Genomic DNA, 19862 nt, shown 5'->3' on the forward strand with positions numbered 1-19862 from the left:
CGATCTGCCAGTGGAAATACATTTGTATTATTGCTTTTTTTGGCGTATCTTCAAATGCTTCACGTCCCTGAACTCTGTACAACCCAAGCTCAAAGGATAAGTAAGGCATCAAAGCATAATTATTAAGGAAATTGTGTCATCATTAGACAATAAGTGATATTTTTTTTCATCACATTTGATTTAACGAACAGACGAAACATATTTACCCAAACTATTTCTATATTTCCTAACACTCCATAAGCTATTTAAACTGTGTATGTCTTAGTTTGAGTGTAAGGGCGCACTCCCACTGTGCCTCCGTCCCGTGCCCCGTGCTTTAGGGTCCTTGTCCCCCCCTCCAGGCCCGTTTGTACTCACACTACCTGGGCCTCGGAGAATGCTTCTTGCTGCCTATACGTCATCACGCCGTAACACGTCACACGCATTGATGACGTCATGGCGATGCGTGGCTTTGTTTCCAGATCTATCCGTAGACCTCGGAGTTTCTGTGTGTCTTGTCAAATGTTTTTGAATCTTTTCATCAACCAAATCTGCAGTAAACACTCCACCTCCGCATCACACCAACGTGAACCTTTCACCGTTTTATCTATTGGAACAAGGGTTCAACAACAACAACAGATCTTATTTAAGTCACCTAAACATTCAGAAATCCCATTGTCTTGGATGGATAGAACGATGGAAGCTCAAGTGTGAAAGTGTGAACTCCCTCCTGGGTTTCAGGAGTCATTCCTGCAGCACGCGGGCGCCGGGCATCGTGATATCACCACGAGCGCACAGCGTGATGACGCGAAAGACAGAAGCCTTCAATTTCTGCTGCAAAAAGAACAAACGCTCTAGCTATTGTGCTTTTTATTCTAGATCCATTTATACTAACCTGACTCGTCCGATGGGTTGTTTCACAGAACCGTCTGAGAACCACTTTCAAAACACACCTGGCAGGTGATTGGATGAACAATGTGTCAATCAAACTCAGAAGAAGACAGAAAACATATTTCCCATTGAGAAAGACTTAAGTGTCGTTGTCTTCTCTAAATGAAGAAAAACTCTCCAGTTCTGATGAAACTGATGCTACTGCAGCCTCTAACCACGTCTTTAGGAGCCTCTCGTGTCGACCCCCCTCCCCCCTCCAACTGCCAGTGGCTCCACACAGGACGCTGATTGGTCGTCAGACTTCAGGCTGAAGCCCAAACGCGTCACTTGCAGTCTGACGAGAGGAATCTACGTGTGACATGTGAACGCAATTCTCACATGATCGTGTGTTATTGAAAGAACTCGACTGCTGCGCGGTCACTCCGCAGGACGTCCGTTGCCGACGTGGTGATAGATTACACCAAAGTGAGCAGACCCCCTCCAGTTGGTCTGGGCTCATGTTGTAATAACAAACTCCAGATTCTTTCTGAGTTTGTGGAAAGCTGCTCTTGACCCAGAAGACAAATTCCTGGGTTTGCGGGGGGAGAAGAGACGAGAGGCAGACCAGCGGGTTTGTTTTAAAAAGGGGGGGGAGGGAGGTTTGTTAGCGTGCCACAGAGTCATTACTGTACGCAGAGGAAAAGGAGGTATTGCTTAGCTGACTGGAGGCCAACGATCACAGATTAGATTACACAAGATCTGGCTTTAAAAAACACTTATTTTTAACAAAACCGGGAAAAAAAAAACACTCTTCCGTCCTGTTGACCAAAATAAAACAGACTCGTGTTGAGAAAAACTCCCAGGACAGTGAATACAAACACACGACAGGGTGCTGGGAATCTTTGAACACATCCTCGACAACAGCCTGGAGTGCTTGAAACTTCCGTTACACGGGACGACATGTAGGATATTAACCAGAGAGAAGAAGATCAGCGTATTTAAAAGACTAAAACCAGCACTTCCTGATGTTTTTGCCTGGAAAAATACTTTGGTTGATCATCAAAACAGCCTGTGATTACATGTCTTTTAATCTATGCGGTTGATTTATCGTTGCGAGTCTATTTACAAACATGAAACGTTGTTTTCCTTTCATTTCTCACCCTTCTGTAGAAATCTGTACATAATCTTAGTTTTTTAAAGCACAATAACATTTAATGTAATGTGACCAACAAGTTAAATAATCAGTATACTGAATATACTTTATGTACTGTATACAAATATGTAGTTTGCCAGAGCTGTGAGGTGCTGGGAAAGCATGAAAATGCACCTTGAAATGCTTGAAAAGTGCTTGAATTTGAAGCTTGTAAATTGTAAGTTTACAACGGCAAACGCAAAAAGCTCTTTTCAGACGTGCTCTTCATTAATGTGCTGGAAATTCTTCATGGGGGCGCTTTAGGGCGCACTCCCACTGTGCCTCCGTCCCGTGCCCCGTGCTTTAGGGTCCTTGTCCCCCCCTCCAGGCCCGTTTGTACTCACACTACCTGGGCCTCGGAGAATGCTTCTTGCTGCCTATACGTCATCACGCCGTAACACGTCACACGCATTGATGATGTCATGGCGATGCGTGGCTTTGTTTCCAGATCTTTCCGTAGACCTCAGAGTTTTTGTGCGTCTTGTCGACTGTTTTTGAATCTTTTCATCGACCAAATCTGCAGTAAACACTCCACCTCCGCATCACACCAACGTGAACCTTTCACCGCCATTGTTTGAAATGTCCGTGCATGGTCCCTCCTTCTTTTTTCTACGTCCCAACAGGCGCACAGGAAATGACCTCAGAACCACCGTAGGCCTCGTGCTCGTACACGTGCACACGCTCGTGCTCGTACACGTGCAAACGTGCTTTACAAAAGCCCACCTCTCTCAGACGGGCCGTGGACGGCAAGCGTTCCGCTCCTAGTGGTGGTACGGTTGCACTCACACTGGTCAAAGGAACCAGTCTTTAGACGTGAAACGTGCTTGGGCACGGTACGGATGCACAGTGTGAGTGCGCCCTTAAAGTCACACACACACAGTCTGAGTAGTTTAGACATAGTAAAGTAACATCAGTGACGGCTTTAGGGCATTTACAAGATTTCAGGGGGACTGTTAAACATATTTATCACCTAAAGTTTCTGCGTTTAGCTGTGAAGTGCTGGAAAAGCATGAAAACGCAGCTTAAAGTGCTTGAAAAGTGCTTGAAAAGTGCTTGAAATGTGCTTGATCTTGACATGAATACCGTGCAAGTTTTATTCAGCATGCTAAACTTGCTGTGTGTGATTTCTGTCATCCTGCACGCGGAGGTTTTTCTGTGAACAGAAGCTTTAAAGCGTGTAAAAAAGTCAATTAAGGACATCATGGCATAAATTTATCCTCTTTGTTGTATGAACTACATATTTGGCTATAAAGTTAGCTATGTTTCTGTTTCTGTCCTTAAGTTGTGCGTAGGGATGTCGGGATTAAGTCGTATTGTTTTGTGTCATTTTCAGCGGCGCTCCAGAAGCACACGAGGTCGGCTCCTCTGGCGTCTGTAAACGGCAGGAATGGACAGTCGGTGTCCCTGGATGGAGTCGGTTTCTCAGAGGGGGAGCTCCTCCTCCAGGTACGGCAACAAATACACTGGATTATTAACACCGTGTGTATCCGTCGGTGTGGATGTCATTTTGATTTCCCGTTATTTCTGCAGGCTCTGAATGGGTTTGTTTTGGTCGTGGCGACTGACGGCACCATCTTCTACACATCCCCATCCATCCAGGACCTCCTGGGCTTCCAGCAGGTAAAGCTGTGTAAATACCTTCCTTTGTATCTGATATGGACAAAGAAGCAATACTACGCTGTTAAAAGTAGCTTGAGATGGAAGTAAAGAACCTCAGAATTGTACCTCGGCACAGTTTTCGTAGTAAATGTCTAAAACTCCTTCCCTTCCTTTCTGTCATCAGTCCGACTTGGTCCAGCAGAGCGTGCACGACCTCGTTCACATGGACGACAGAGAGATGTTCAAATGTCAGCTGCACTTCGCCCTCGACCCCAGCGACGCACACTCAGACATGAGAGCAGAAGGTATGAATTCACCTCATCACCGTCTCCCTGTCACTGATATAATGCGTGTTATATTCAGGCGCTATCTCTAGGTTTATGGCTGCCGACCTTTTTGCCTCGTGGCCTCTTAAAGGGAAACCAATGTCTTCCTGGAACCCCTCGTTACAATCCTCACACATTAGAGACGCGCGGATCGGCCCTGACACCATCCAAATCCGCGTGTGCTCCTAAATAATCCACCTGCCACCCACCCACATCAATTATTCATCACTTTACAGGCCCGCACCTGCACCTGCACCTGCACCTGCACCTGCACCCACGCAGACATTTCACTGTCCTCTACTGGTCCCTGTATGAATGCTTTGTCACAGGGGCAGCAGCTCTGATGCACCCGCTTCCGTCACACACACATCCGGTGAAGCGACTGACGTGACGATTTGTTAGAAAATTCCAGTGTAGTCTCCGAAATCTACCGTCAGCTTACATCTTTCTTCAAGGAGACACGGACATACATGCCTGAAGAAAAATTACCATCTGCTCAGCTCTCTGCTACATTTAGTGAATGTAATTAATATTTTCCTCCCTGACGTATTATTTCCCGGACCTGCGTCGAGAAACGTTTGAGATGAATGTCGTCTCTGTGCAGATGTGCAGTCGAGCAGTAAAGCTGTGAGCAGGCGCGTGAGCTCGGCGCCTCAGTACATCCCTCCAGAGAACTCCTCTTTCCTGGAGAGAAGCTTCTGCTGTCGCCTCCGCTGCCTCCTGGACAACACCTCTGGATTCATGGTAATGTAACGAAGCATCTGAAGGGCCACACACACTGAAAATGATAATAACGATCTATTGTGTATATAAATGTAACTATGCCTCCTTCGCTCCAGGCTCTAAACTTCAACGGACGTCTGAAGCCACTTCATTTGCGGGAAAGCGCAGCGGCCGACGGCACCGCGGCTCCACCTCAGCTCGCCCTGTTCGCCATCGCCACTCCTCTGCAGCCTCCTGCGGTCATGGAGATCCGGACAAAGACCCTCATCTTTCAGACTAAACACAGGATGGACTTTGCTCCTATGGGCATAGACACCAGGTCTGCATCTCTGCTTGGGCAACTATGTGCATTGCATTCTGGGTAGTTTCCAGCATGCTGCTAGGCACACTACTTTTGTTCTTTCAGCATCCAGCAACCATAAATCCGAACCAACAGAGAAACAACACTATCTAACAAGTGTTTTAGTCAGTCCATCTCCACCGTAGTTCAGTGTCTGCTAATCCCAGAATGCATTGCGTCACAACCCCTCTCTCTACAGAGTAATCATGTGCTAAATGCTTCTCAGATCAGCTTCTGTGACAGTCTGTCTCTGTGTTCCTTTCTTTGCAGAGGGAGGCTGGTTTTAGGATATTCAGAGGTGGAGTTGGTGATGACGGGCTCCGGCTATCAGTTCATCCACGCTGCCGACATGATGTACTGCGCTGACAACCACCTCAAGAGTGAGTTACCTTCCAACGCACTAGCGTCACACTCTCGCTGCGGTATAACATAATTCAGACGAATCCGGAGAAGTACCGGTAGTGAACAAGCCTCCACTGCTGCGGTGCGTCTCCCTCCAGTATATGCACGATTGAATGGGAGCTTTCATTGGAAGTGCACCTTTTCTACAACCTTCACAAAAATCTAAATGAAGAGAGTTATGATTATTTACCCCCATCACTGATGAACTCAGATGCTTGACGTTTACATTGTGCTCATTAGGTCGCCCTTGTTACAGCAACTTATGTTATATTTCACAATAAAACCACATTGAGTTAGTTTACTCTGTGCGACCACGGCAGCCTGGATTGAGGCGTCTAATGTGAGCTAGCTAAGCAGTGTTAGCTTAGCCGCATGCTGTTCACTGTGAGACTGACGAGTGTGAACCAAAACTGTGCACGCTGTCCCCGTGAGGTAAAGGTTTGTGTAGTTTGCATTCAGTTTTGTTTCCACAGTTGAAGTTTCCCACTGCTGTTGGAGCAGCAGAGAACTCCACAGGTTCTTCCCGACTTCTTAGACATCGTTGTCAAAAGTAATGCTGCATAAAAAGTACAGGTGAAAGTAAAAAAAGGTACATTTATAATGACAGCTCCCATTCAAGTGCATGCATACTGGAGGGAGACGCCACAGCAGTAATGGCAGCGCTGCTAGAAGACAAAACGCGTCTCTAACGGCAAGGCGTCACACACGCACAACAGCGTTCTCCATGCCCTGGTGACGGACTGACAGGCTGCGGGTGGAAGGGATTCGGTAGAGAGGGGTTTATTTTGTGTAGTGTGTGAAGTTTTCTAAACCAAAATGTTCCAGTTAAAAGGATCAGTAGGGTTGGGCTCATTTTTTACAGTTGAAATTGCATATTTTTGTTCCCACAGAGAGAATAAAGTACCAAAAAAGTTAACATCGCATACCGGTAGTGAATTACAGGCACCGGTATCTGTTCAAATGTAAACGGTACCCACCCCTGCTCAGTGCTGTTATTAACCTGACTGCCATCGTCGTCCGCAGTGATGAAGACCGGAGACAGCGGCTTCACGTTCTTCAGGCTGCTGACCAAAACAGGACAGTGGTTGTGGGTTCAGGCCAACGCCAGGGTCGTCTTCAAGGGAGGAAGACCGGACTTCATCATCGCTCGTCAGAAAGCGCTCACGTAAGCATCAGCTCCATATCTTACGCTTGTGATTTCATTATAAACAAGTATTTTATAGATTGAAGGAAATGCAGAAAAAGAACCTTTGAGTTCATTGTTTCCTCCTCTTCTGAAACTAAACCTTCACCTTTAATTTAAGCGTTTAAAAGCACAGTTTTATTATTGTTATCTCTGCAGGAACGAAGAAGGAGAGGAACACTTGCACCAGAGAAGACAGCAGCTGCCGTTCAACCTCGCCACCGGTGAAGGCGTCCTGTACGACGTTTCTCTGGAATCCGTCCCCGGTCCTCCCGGCTCCGGTGCGCCAGAGAAACCTCTGGACCCCGCCTCCCTCCTGGGATCCCTTCGCCGGCAGGACCACTCTGTTTACACCCAGCCGCAGAAACCCAGTCCCCAGATCCCGATCTTCGACCAAATAGAGGACCCTGATTTGGAACAGCCCCAGACGTCCTTGGAGCAAGCCTTCCTGGACAGCCACGCTCTGCTCAGTGTGCCAGGCCAGCTCCAGGGCTCGCACAAGAGGTCTATCGCGGGGGACCTCACTTCGGAGGCCCTGATTGACTCTTTGGAGCTGATTTTGGAGGACATTGGGGACGGAGGGATAGAGGATCTCGACGTGGAGGAGACAGAGCTGAGGGACTGGGAGGACACCCTCGCCCGGATGAACAACGAGAGAGAAGACGTATCGATGGAGCTAGACCACATCCTCGCCAACGACGTGTTCTCGTACGTCGAGGAGGCTCTGAGGAGGGAGACCGGCGGGTGCGTGCAGGGGTTAGGTCACGTTTCCGGGTCGATTAACAGCTTATCCACCCAAACTCAGCGTCCTGGGTCCGCGTTTTCAAATGAGTGGCAGCAAATTACGGACATGAAACACGGCTTCGCGGAGCAGGCTCTGCTGGGAGATGTTCTCGGTTGTTCGACCGGACTAAGAGGCGCTTCTCAAGCTGCGTCCCACGGGGCGGCGCACGCACAGTGTCGTAACGCTCACCAAGGACACGCCTCTTCACCGCGCCCCCCGAGCACCAGCAACCAGATGATTTCAGCACAATCCTGCCACGCTGAAGTCACGCAGCCGTCTTGGTTTCAGTCTGCACCGAACACCAACAACATCCACGACAGTCGGTCGAACTTGGACGTGACGAATCAACGCGTGCAGTATACGCCGAGGGGTTCACAGCAGACTCTCGTGGGGCCGCAGTTTCAGAGCCCTTCAGTGTGGCAACAACAGCTGCCGCAAAGTTTTCACCATCACGCGCTGACACATTCCTCTGCACACACACCAGACAGCAGCGTGCAGCGTTTATCCAGCAGCTGCATGTATGAAAAAAGAGAAGGTCACATACCGAACGCTGCTTCTGTTCATACCAGACACAACGGGCCTCTCCTGGGAGGAACCACGCACGCTGCCTTCACACAGCCGCGGCCAGGCACGGCGGTCGGAGTCCTCAACCAGGGGAGGATGCAGTCATCGGAGGTGGGCAACATCAGCTTGGTTCATCTGAGCGGAGACAACGCCGGCCCGGGAACGGCTCGATCGGAATATCCTCCTGGAAATGGATCCTTACAGTCGTCGTTCTTCTGTTGGAACAGCGACGCCCAGGTAAAATATCTTCTTTCAGTCTTTCAGGATTACTGGTACGAGTACTTCACAAGTCTTTGTCCCCTTTATCCTCGCGAGTCCATCGTGATCTCTGAGCTCCACTGTATTTTACTCGCAGAACGTGCGGCAGAGAAAATTTGAAGAAGCTGATCAGAGTTGGTTTTGAGGCGGCTCAAAGTGTGATGCAATGAGAAGCGACTGTTCAGTGTAAACAACATGGAGGCTTCCACGGATGAGATGAGCAGCTATGGAGCAAGCCGCTTACTAACTCTTTGTTCTCTGGATCCTTCTGTTGAATATGGACCGGGCTCCTGAAATTGGGCCTTGGCTCCTAGAGAACATTTTAGCACATGTTTTGGCTCCTAGAGGACACTTTAGCACACGTTTATGCTCCTAGAGGACACTTTAGCACACGTTTAGGCTCCTAGAGGACACTTTAGCACACGTTTATGCTCCTAGAGGACACTTTAGCACACGTTTTGGTTCCTAGAGGACACTTTAGCACACGTTTATGCTCCTAGAGGACACTTTAGCACATGTTTAGGCTCCTAGAGGACACTTTAGCACACGTTTAGACTCCTAGAGAACACTTTAGCACACGTTTCGGCTCCTAGAGGACACTTTAGCACACGTTTAGGCTCCTAGAGGACACTTTAGCACACGTTAATGCTCCTAGAGGACACTTTAGCACACGTTTTGGCTCCTAGAGGACACTTTAGCACATGTTTAGGCTCCTAGAGGACACTTTAGCACATGTTTAGGCTCCTAGAGGACACTTTAGCACATGTTTAGGCTCCTAGAGGACACTTTAGCACATGTTTAGGCTCCTATAGGACACTTTAGCACACGTTTAGGCTCCTGTTTTCGTGGCAGATTGAAGTGAAACAGAAGAGACTGTTGAGTGTAAACAACATGGAGGCTTCCACGGATGAGATGAGCAGCTATGGATCAAGCCGCTCACTAACTCTTTGTTCTCTGGATCCTTCTGTTGAATATGGACCGGGCTCCTGAAATTGGGCCTTTGATCCATAAATTCACGTTAAACACAAAGGGAAAATCTCCTTTACCCACATGTTGTTTCCTTTCTGAGCTTTGCCTCCACGCTGTTAGCACGTCACACGCTTCAGTGATCTGATTGGTTGGTTTGGCCCGTATGTCGGTGATAGACAGATGGTTTATCCAATCAGAAACCAGTAATTTCGCCCCTTCCCAAAAGATCTCCAACCAAACAAATCAATTATGCAAATCAATCTATCTGGCAGAGTCAGGTTACCGTAATCATCTCTGTGTAATATTTGCTCCAGACACGTTTTAAAGCTCTTAAAACCTACTCTGCTATAAGTTATAGTTTGTTTAACATGTATTTTTTTCCACATAGAAGGTAGAAGCGGCTGGAAGCCCATCTACTGTTTCTCCCTCATTGAGATTTTCAGCTTCTGGCCCCGCCCGCCGCTGCTCGTGCTCTCGCGCTAGTTTGAGACTCGTCAAGATGACGAAACACATCAGAGAGAATCAGTCATCTGTGTTTTGTGTGTAGGGACTCTTCTCATGCTGCTACAGAGGTTTGCTGTTATTTTCAGCAGCATTAGTGGTTAAAAAAGACCTTTGAATGCCTTCACCGTGCTGCCCCGAGCTAATCACTGTTAGCCACGTCTGGCTGTTAGCGACTCTCCAGAATTTGTACGTTTCTACGTGATGTGTTTAAGTGCTGAAAAAGACCACGGGATGATTTTGCGGCAGAATTAAACTTTAATAACTTGAGCTTTAATGAAACAGTTTCATCTGTAAACCCGTCCCATCACTGAATACTCTGCACTGATCATTTCTCTGCCTCTGAGCGTCAGGAGGGAACAACGAGACCCAAACTCCCACAATCTGATCCATCTGCAGGCTTTAGTTTCCAGGATAATTACAGCGTTTCTGTGCTCTTCGTCTCCACAGATCCCCACAGTTCCCCTGAACAGTGTCGTCGACCCGTTCGCCTTCCCTGCCCGTCCTACTGGGAGCATCAACCTTTCCCAAAACAGCGGTTCATAGCCGCCGCCGCCGCCGCCTCTGCAGATCTGATTGGACTGAGAGATTCACACGAGTGTGACGGGAAGTTTCCCCTCTGGGACACTCTTGATATTTTTTGTGTCTGCTGTGGCTCACCAAGGAACATAGACCTTCTCATTTCAACCTAAAAGACAAAGACATTTGCTGCGTTAAACTCTTGTGCTGAGGCTTTTTTTGACTCTTTATTACATTTTGAATATAAACAAATGCAGAACAAGGACTATAAAGGACAAGACTCTTAAAATATTTATCAACCTTATCCAATAATGAGCTTTTCTTACTCATATTCATGCTGCACGTCACCAACGATGTCGCAAAGGGACCCGTCAGCTGGAGGGAAGCTGGACCCAGCAGGGATTAAAGAGAAGGACGCGTTCTCTTTGTATGGAGGAGCATTTCACACCAGTTTACCTCTTCTCACAATGTGAATGTGATCTCTGACGTCTCGTTATATCCAGTTTAAATCGGTTGGTATGCAGCTATTTAGAGAAATTCACAACCAGTTGTTGGACTTTGGTTGCGACCACCTTTTAACAGAAAGAAAGACGGCAAACTGCAAAATGTGCACCCCAAAGTACATCAACGTTTAATGTTTGTTGCATCAGGGGTGTTTTAAGATTGCTGTTAGAGTCAGAACAGGAACGAGACGACGCTGCATGTGCAGTTTCTCAGGTTCCTCACAGACATTTGTTTTTAGAGACAAAGATTCAAGAAGCTTTATTTATCCCGAGGGGAATTATTGTGCAATAGTTTCAATACAAAGATGGGAAAGGGTCAGAGTAACAATTAGCTAATATAAGTCAAGCTAGCATAAATCACAATCACACAAATTAAGTTTGATTGTGTTGTGAAAAGTTCGACTTACCCGTCAACGTCACACGTTTGTGCACATGAATTCAAAACACAGATGAAGCTGAACGAAAAGCAAAAAGAACATTGGTTGTCTGTCTCTGTTCGTCTCTATGTGTCCTGTGATAGACTGGCGTCCTGTCCAGGGTGGACCCCGCCTCACGCCTGATGTCAGCTGGGATCGGCTCCAGCACCCCCGCGATCTCGACAGGGACAAGTGGTTGAAGATGAATGAATGAATGAATGATTTCCACTGTTAAACAACTTCATTTGCTTCGCCGCCTCTGAAACAAATGCCGGTGCGGACGCGAGTCGCACCAATGCACGTGCAGCATTGTCTGGTCCTGGTTCTGACTTTAACAGCAATTTTTAAATATCAGAAACAAACATTAAACATTAGTTCATTTCAGGGCGCATGCGTCAGTGTCTGCTGAACTGTTACTGTCGAGCCCTGATGTTCAGTAAATGCAGCTTCTTGGTGTCAGTGAACCCAACCAAGGTTTTTTATCAGCCTTCAAAGATATATTTACAGATATTCCTCCTATTCATACTGGAAACGATCACTTCCTATATATATATATATATACCGTATATATCTTTATGAATCCTTTTCAACTGTTTTTTCAATAACAAAGAGAGAATAAAATGGGAACAACAACAGCAATAAATCATGATAAAAGGTCAGGAATCAAATCAAACTCTCTCCACCGGGGTTCCTTTGTTGTTCATTATTATTATTAAAGTCATACTTTATTTATTTATTTGCCAAAAGACCGATTGCAGAATATATCGGCCGATAAATCAGTGCAGTCTAACAGTTACGTATCGATTATCCGGCATTAAAATACCTACAATATAACGCAGCTCTGTCATGTTACTGTATAAACACGCTGTTCGTTCCCGATGTGTATCAAAGAACTGTGTTTTCTTTGTTAAATCATATTCATAATAAAGTACACGTTTAGATTTCTCATCTCATCTTCAGCCTCTTATCCGGGGTCGGGTCGCGGGGGCAGCAGCTTTAGCAGGGGACCCCAAACTTCCCTTTCCCGGGCCACATTAACCAGCTCTAACTGGGGGATCCTGAGGCGTTCCCAGGCCAGTGTGGAGATCTAATCTCTCCACCTGGTCCTGGGTCTTCCCCAAGGCCTCCTCCCAGCTGGACGTGCCTGGAACACCTCCCTAGGGAGGCGCCCAGGGTTCATCCTTACCAGATGATCCTGAACCACCTCAACTGGCTCCTTTCAACGCAAAGGAGCAGCGGCTCTACTCCGAGTTCCTCGCGGATGCTGAACTTCTCCCCCTCTCTCTAAGGGAGACTCCAGCCCCCCTTCGGTAATGTCACTCTGCAGCTGCTTGTGTACGAGACGTAACCCCCCCAGAGACGAGCTGTAGCTGCTCTGTTATTCTCCGCGCCGCGCATCAGGTGTTCTCTCCGGGGGAGTTCATGTGAGGACGCTGGGAAAAAAAAGAAAAAGGCTGGTTCACCCGGCGACATTCAGACCTCACACACGGGCGAGGTATCGGGTTAAGGGCCTATTATGTGTTGCTGCTTGTATTGTTATCTGTGGAGCGTCAGCGACTGCACGGTGTGTGTTTTCGTTCCAGTCTTCCTGCTCCCACATCGGCCCTCCGCTGAGAGATACGTTTCCCGTAAGACATTACGTAAAGGCCCAGCAGCCTCCCTCCTCTGTCTGCCCTCACACAGCACACACACACCCCTGTGCCTCTGCAGCGTCTCTTGTGTTCTTGGTTTTACATGAGGGACCAAAGCGGATAAGACTAAAGTGAAGGGATCAAGTGAAGTCTGCACACTGTTGGGCCCAGTATCATTCCTTTTTCTTGTAGATGCAGTAATCTTGGTCACACCACAGTTCATGAATACATCAATCAATCAAATACAAGAGACAAGACACACCGCACAATACATTACACACACTCAGGAGGACACCAGACCCACACAGGATAAAGCAATGAAATAAAACGTCATGTGCAATATGACACAGTCGAGTCAGTGGTTTAAGCCACTTTTTGAGTTGACCTTTAAAAGAGGAACATGTGGGCGTTCCCTTATTGTGGAGGGAAGACTGTTCCAGGTTTCTCCCCCTACAACAGACAACACACTCTTCCCTAATGCAGTGCTCCTGTGGGGGATCTCACAGTCTCCTCTGACACAGGCCCTGGTGCTCAGACCCTCCAGAGTCCTGTTCTTTATGAAGTCAGTCACCGGTGGTGGTGGAGCGAGACCACGGAGACTTTAATACACACAACACGCAAATCTGAATGTTTTAAAGTTCTGGAAACTAAGAGTCTTGCAGATGTGGTAGGAGAAGGATTTTTATCCAGTCTTTAGGGCTCTTTTATAGAGACTGTCTATTGAGTGCTGTCGTACACGCCAGTACACGCCAGTGACCAGCTTGTGAAGCAGTAGTCTGTATATATACTGTATATACACATCAGTCCTCTGATGCACCTGAACACATCCTCAGTGATGTTACCTGAGATCATCAGGTGTTTCGGGTCTTTCAAACATCAAACATCCTACCCAGCCACGGGGGATCAAACCGGGCTTGTGTTCAAGTAGCATTCACTGCTTTCCCCATGGTTCTCCTCTCTGGATCCAGAGCCACCCGGAGGCTTTCTCAGCTGCCTCTGTGATGTTCTCGATGGCTCTGCTCCTCGCTGGTCCTGTGATGCCCAGGGCACTAAGGGCTTTGTGGAGCGAGTGCCCCACAAATCCTCTACTGCCGACTTCGATGGGCGTACGCCTCGCCTTCCAGCCGTGTGCACGACCGTCCATGACCAGGTTATCATGCTTGGTCCTCTTTCTTTCAGAGGCCTCCCCCCCAGACGGTCCTCCCATGGCACCGTCAGCTCCATGATTACGATACAAAGACACAATAATCACAAAACAATATTACAATGTTAAATGCATGATACAATATTAACATGGGGGGTCTTTATTGACCTTTAAGAGACCTTTACTTAATACAGAAAAGGCCATTAGGGATGTTTTTTTTGTTTATTGAAAGCTTAATTTATATATTTTTGGGTATTAATATGCAACCAGTCTGCAGAAAATCCCATTTCTAAATGATGTGAATTATTATTGGGTTATACTGATGCTTTAATGTGTCTGTCATTTTAATTTTTAAGGTTTTTACCAATTTTCCAAAGTCAAATTCAAGCACTTTTCAATTATTACAAGGTGCATTTTCAAGCTTTTTCAGGCCCTTACAGCTGTGGTAAACTACACACTTATAATAGTACAAACACTCAATACAGTATACTGATTGTTCATTAACATATGGACATTAAATATTATGTAGGTGAACAAAAATGTAGATATTGTGAAGCATGTATTTATTCTTCTATTTATACATTTATTTAATTTAGTATTTATTTACTCTTCTATTTATACATTTATTTATTGCAGCATTTATTTCTGTATGCACTTATTTATTTATTATAATAATAATATATGAATAAATAGAGATAGGCATAAATAAATGCATACATTGATTAATAAATACATTCATTAATTTATGTATTTACTGAGTCATGTTTAGCCCTCCATTCATTTGCATTTGCTATGATTTGCTGGCGACGTGAACGCACCACCTCAGATGAACTGTCCACCGCGTTGCATTGTGGGTAATGTATGCGATTTTTACAAGGAAGCAAAACACGTAAAATAGACCAAAAACAACACCGCTGCTTCCGCTGCATTGATGTTTTTGTTGTTTGTTTGTTAGTTTGACTTGTTTCCGGTCGGTTCGTGATGAGCGGGTCGCCGGCTCCACCCGCGGGTCGGACATTTCCCATCAGGCACGGGTTAGCCGACTACACTCTGCGCTGGGGTCCTGCGGGTTTTACCGCCAAGATGAAGAACACGCTGGAGGCGAAAGAGACCCGCGACAAAATCAAACGAGGCGAATTTAAAACGCTGAGGCTGTTGCACGGTTAACTCATTTATTTATTATTAATATGATAATTATCCTTCTGTCTGTCTGTGTTTGGACTGTTGAATGTTTGTTTGCTCATGTTGGGTGCAGCGTCCAACCTGTTTTATAAATAGATGAAGTTAAAGTTACTTTAAGGAGATTAAAGCTCAATGTGTTCAGGAAGGCTACCTTTTAACTGCCCACTTCAGTGTACTACATCATCACGCGTACGGATCGTCCATGAGGGTGCGTAACGTAGAGTTTGCCTGCTGCATGCTCATTGGCTCACTGATGCTGATGAGATTTACTCCTCAGGGGTTGGATTCTGGCGACACGGTGGTATGGTGGTTAGCACTGTCCTCACAGCAAGAGGGTTCCCGGTTCGAATCCCAGCTGGGGCCCTTTTGTGTGGAGTTTGCATGTTGTCCCCGTGTCTGCGTGGGTTTTCTCCGGGTTCTCCGGTTTCCTCCCACAGTCCAAAGACGTGCAGGTGTTCGGTTCATTGATGACTCTTAATTGTGTATGTGTGTGGTTGTCTCTGTTCGTCTCTATGTGTCCTGTGATAGACTGGCGTCCTGTCCAGGGTGGACCCCGCCTCACGCCCGATGTCAGCTGGGATTGGCTCCAGCCCCCCCGCGACCCCGACAGGGACAAGAGGCTGAAGATGAATGGATGGTGTTGAAATGTGATATTGAATGATGACGACGAGGCATTTTCCGATACTTTGATGACAACTCTGTCGGTGCCTAAACGTATCGAAGTTTGGTACCCGGCCGTGGCTTCAGGTGGAGGATAAACGTGCTCGAATACGAAAAACTTTATTGAAAATTTACTTTCCACAACAATACAAAACTAACCAGGGCGTTAAAAACACAACATACCCACATAAAAACGACCAGTTTGGACATTTCATATAGAAAGACGTGAATAAATTACTACAAATAAATCAGTAAATGAGGAAGTGTAGCATTAACCTGCATCCCTGCCGTACACCTCTACTGTCCATCATGAGTTTGACAATGTTAGAAAAGAACAACGCTCACTTTTGACACCAATGCACATCAAAGGTGTGCGTCTTGTTTCAGCATTGGGGGGGGACGCAAATATAACGGGAGCATCAAACACTTAATGTCCTGCTTTATGGTGAATTTTTCTGCATCAGTGTATGGTGCATGTGTATATATTTGTGTTATTTTAACATTTTTTAATTATTCATATTTCCAGGGGGACATCTACCCTGAAATCTTCGACTCTCATCGCGTTTTTTTTGGTTTTCCATTACAAAAAGTTGCGTATAGGACCTGGAACCTGCTACCTAACTAATTCCTGCCTATGTTGAGGTTTGTATTGAACTTTATTTAACCAGGAAATTTCTTTAAACACACTCTAAGTCCTTTGTTGTTACATTTTCTTTCACCAAATTCACAGATTTTAAACGGTTTAACAGAAACATTTGAGTGTGTGAGGATATTTTTAATCATGTATTTCTTTAAGGGAAGTGGAAAAGCTCTACTGATTTGGTTAAATTCTCTATAAGAGCATAAATTTCCCTTTAAATGCATTAAATCAGCAACTTATAAAAACCTTTTTATCAAAGCATTCATTCTGCATCTGGGGCGTTAGCAACAGTTGCTATGCTGCTGGGGAATACCCTGAGTGGGAGGGGCTTATGAAATCTGCCTTTATGATGTCATAGTCATGATTCCGTGCCTTTGACGCATCATCTGAAACAGGTATAAATAGCTGAAGCCCATTGAATCAGAAACACTTTTTCCCCGAGCCACCGCCAAGAGAAGTCAGATTTATCGCGCCGTCATTTTAGATTTTTGAAAATTTCAGGTTCTTCTGTTTCAGACTAAAACGTTTTTCAGTTCAAGAACGAAGATTGGATCGATACATTCGTGTCAAAGGATCGAATTCAACCTGCGAACACCGTATTTTGCTTTTAAACTCCCACGCAAGTGAAGAACCAAGAAGCAGCAACAAACGTCATGTCAAGCGAAGGGATTTCACAGATGGAGGATGTGCCACAGGTTCAGATCTGTACCATCCTCCCGCTAATCCAATCCTTCGTCGAGAGGATTACAACGGCACAGTGGGAACTGCTCAAAGCAGGCACCCCTGATTTCGCCACAAAGGTCATGATGGCCGAACTGCTTTTGAACATACTGACAGCCGTGTCGGACGCGGTGTTGAAAGGTCTCAAACACAGACCTGCAGAGGTGTCTGTGGACATGATGAGGGACAGTCTGGGAGACGCAATTGCGCTGGGCTTCGCCCAGGCTCTTGACGCAAAGGAACATGTCCAATCAGAAAGCTCTGAAAAACTGTCAACTTCTTTCAGTGCAGAGCTTACAGAGAGCATCAACTCTTCTCTCTCACCTACGTTGCTCAGCGCAGAGCCAACGATGTGTCAGCACATCACTCCTGCAGGCAAGCTCAATGCCATGGTCGGCCACGCCTGCAACATGGTGAAGATCTTAATAGGAAACATGAAGATCTTCTGCACACCGCGACCACGAAAAGGGAAGACCGCCTGCCAGCAAGAATCAAAGTCCGAAGACATGGAGGCAGAACACAGTGGGACCCCGACAGCGGTCACACCTGTGGAGCCAGAAGCCTCAGAAACTGATGAACCGGAGGACATCGGTTCAACAACCTCGTTTGAATCGATCAAAGATATCCTCATAAAAGAGTGGGACAACATCAATGGACCTCTCTTGGAGGATGTAACAGAAACAAGCGAGGTCCTGTCTTCTGAAAACTCCTGGGACACAGAAAGTGTCGCAAAAAGCATCGCCGACCTCGTTGACGAACATTTGGAGGAGTTGGAGGAGACAGGTCCTGAAGAGTCGGAGCAGAAGACCAAGGAGTGCAGGAAGAAAGCAGGAAACAAGATCAAGGCCCTGTTTGGAAACCTCTTTGCCAAATCACGGCTTTATGGTCTACTGCAAAAACTCAAGGCCAAGTTCCAAAAGAGTCCCAAAGAGGAAAGCAGGGAGTCCTTTCACTCCTTCATGCAGAGTTTTCAATCTCTGCTGATGGAGGAAGGGGAAAAACCAGTTGAGGGAAAGGAACTTTGTATTCCTAAGAGGTTTGCAAAGATGTCCCCCGATAGAGTCCTGATGATGACGCAGCTGCTCAGTGATCTCATATACAGCTACGTCACTCAGGGGACGAAGGCCGACTTCACCACAGAACCAACAGGAAGCTATCAGACTTGCAGGACAGTGGCCGTTCCTCAGTCACACGCAGACATGTATTCTGAAATTCGGATGAACGTGTGGACTTTCCTGGAAATGATGAGGTGGTGGGTGAAGACTCAGGCCACGAAACACAGTGAAGGGGTGACAACACTGATAATGGGCGAAGAGTTACCGGAGTATGTGGAAGAGAACGAGCCTTTGCCAACTGCTGCATCCCCTGAGCCGGTGCGTACGGAGACATCTGTAACAACACGTGCAATGACACGTATGAAGACACCCGAGTATACACCAGAGTGTACACTTGCGATTACACGAACGGAGACAGGTGCGATAACACGCGCAACGACGCACGCGGAGACACTTGTGACGACCGGTGAAATGACACGTGTGAAGACACCCGAGTATACACCAGAGTATACTCTTGCGATTATACCTGCGGTAACACGTGCAACGACGCGTGCGGAGAGACCAGCGAAAACACGTAGGGAGACAAATTCTGAGACACATTCGGAGAGAAATTCGGACACACGTGCTCATTTCGAAGCCATTCAGGAAGAGAAAAACAGAATGGCAGTCGAGGTCTTGGCGGAGAAGCTGTACACACGGGTGCTAAAGAAAAATAAGGTGACCATACCCGCCGCAAAACCCGAGGACATCATCAGGCGTCTGTCTGAAAGAACGTGGGCCGAAGTGGAGGGGATCAACTTTTACCACAACACGAAGACCTTCAGAAACCTGGACAAGGCCATTTTCAAGGACCTGTGCAAGAAGTGGGGCGGTGCAGACTTGGTGCTGATCGCCATGAAAACAGGGGAACCAGCACTGGAGAACCACATCGCCGCCTTCGTCAAAAATGACCTGACGACTCCAGCGAACACACGGAACGGCATCAGCAGGTTCTTCAGCTCCGCGCGCAAAGCCATCGCCAATGTCTTCAGATGCGGAGCAGGTGTGACATAGGGGACACGTCCACCATTCAGTGCCGGGTGACCCGGTTGACTTCTTCCAGATGAGCTGGTTGACTTCTTCCAGGTGATCCGGTCGACTTCATCCAGGTGCGCTGGTCGACTTCTTCCAGGTGCACTGGTTGAGTATATTCTGCCAGGTGCACTGGTTGTATGTATTCAGTACCGGTTGATCTGGGAAGAATAAAAAACAAAAATAAAACAAAACCAAACCAAATAACAGATGATGCCTGGATCTCTGTAAGAAGTGTAAATATTCAGATTTAAAAATTGGTATTGAACTTTTCTGTTATGTCAGAAAAAGGTCACAATGTAAATGAATGTTGAGGTCAAGAAAAACGGCCCTCAGGGACATTAAAGCTTTACTTTGCTCTAGTTTTGTTAGTTCCTAACTTTTTAATTCACCAAAGTCACAAAATAAAACCAACAAACCAATGGAGGCAGCAGGAGACCAGCAACTCCTGTGTTCTGTGAGCTCAGATTAATACGGTATTATATTTGTAGTAAACAAAGCAGCAACAGCGTAGTTAGTGAACCCAGAGTTTATTAAAAGAGTGTTTTAAAGACTTACCTACTGGCCCCTGAACCAGCTCCTCTCATAGTAAAGTCCAAAGGAAGGAGCCCATTGGTGCGGGGTCGGGTCT

General features: G+C 46.6%; 1 protein-coding gene across 2 annotated transcripts in view; it reads left to right on the forward strand.

Moving 5' to 3' along the window:
* Positions 1-15715, forward strand: part of LOC310959113 (aryl hydrocarbon receptor-like) — a 28534-nt gene extending 12819 nt beyond the window's left edge. Inside the window, exons 4-12 of one of the 2 annotated variants that reach the window (XM_083930353.1) lie at positions 3375-3487; positions 3572-3661; positions 3825-3945; positions 4571-4710; positions 4806-5008; positions 5300-5409; positions 6455-6596; positions 6774-8199; positions 15614-15715. In XM_083930353.1, the coding sequence (XP_083786479.1) occupies positions 3375-3487; positions 3572-3661; positions 3825-3945; positions 4571-4710; positions 4806-5008; positions 5300-5409; positions 6455-6596; positions 6774-8199; positions 15614-15709 (2441 nt within the window). In that variant the 3' untranslated portion in view covers positions 15710-15715. Of the gene's footprint in view, positions 1-3374; positions 3488-3571; positions 3662-3824; positions 3946-4570; positions 4711-4805; positions 5009-5299; positions 5410-6454; positions 6597-6773; positions 8200-10140; positions 12166-15613 lie in introns of those variants that run through there. The other variant, XM_083930352.1, reaches the window with a different exon arrangement.
* The last annotated feature ends 4147 nt before the right edge of the window (positions 15716-19862 follow it).

Source organism: Echiichthys vipera, assembly GCF_963691815.1.
Source record: "Echiichthys vipera genome assembly, chromosome: 16".
NCBI lineage: Eukaryota > Metazoa > Chordata > Actinopteri > Perciformes > Trachinidae > Echiichthys > Echiichthys vipera.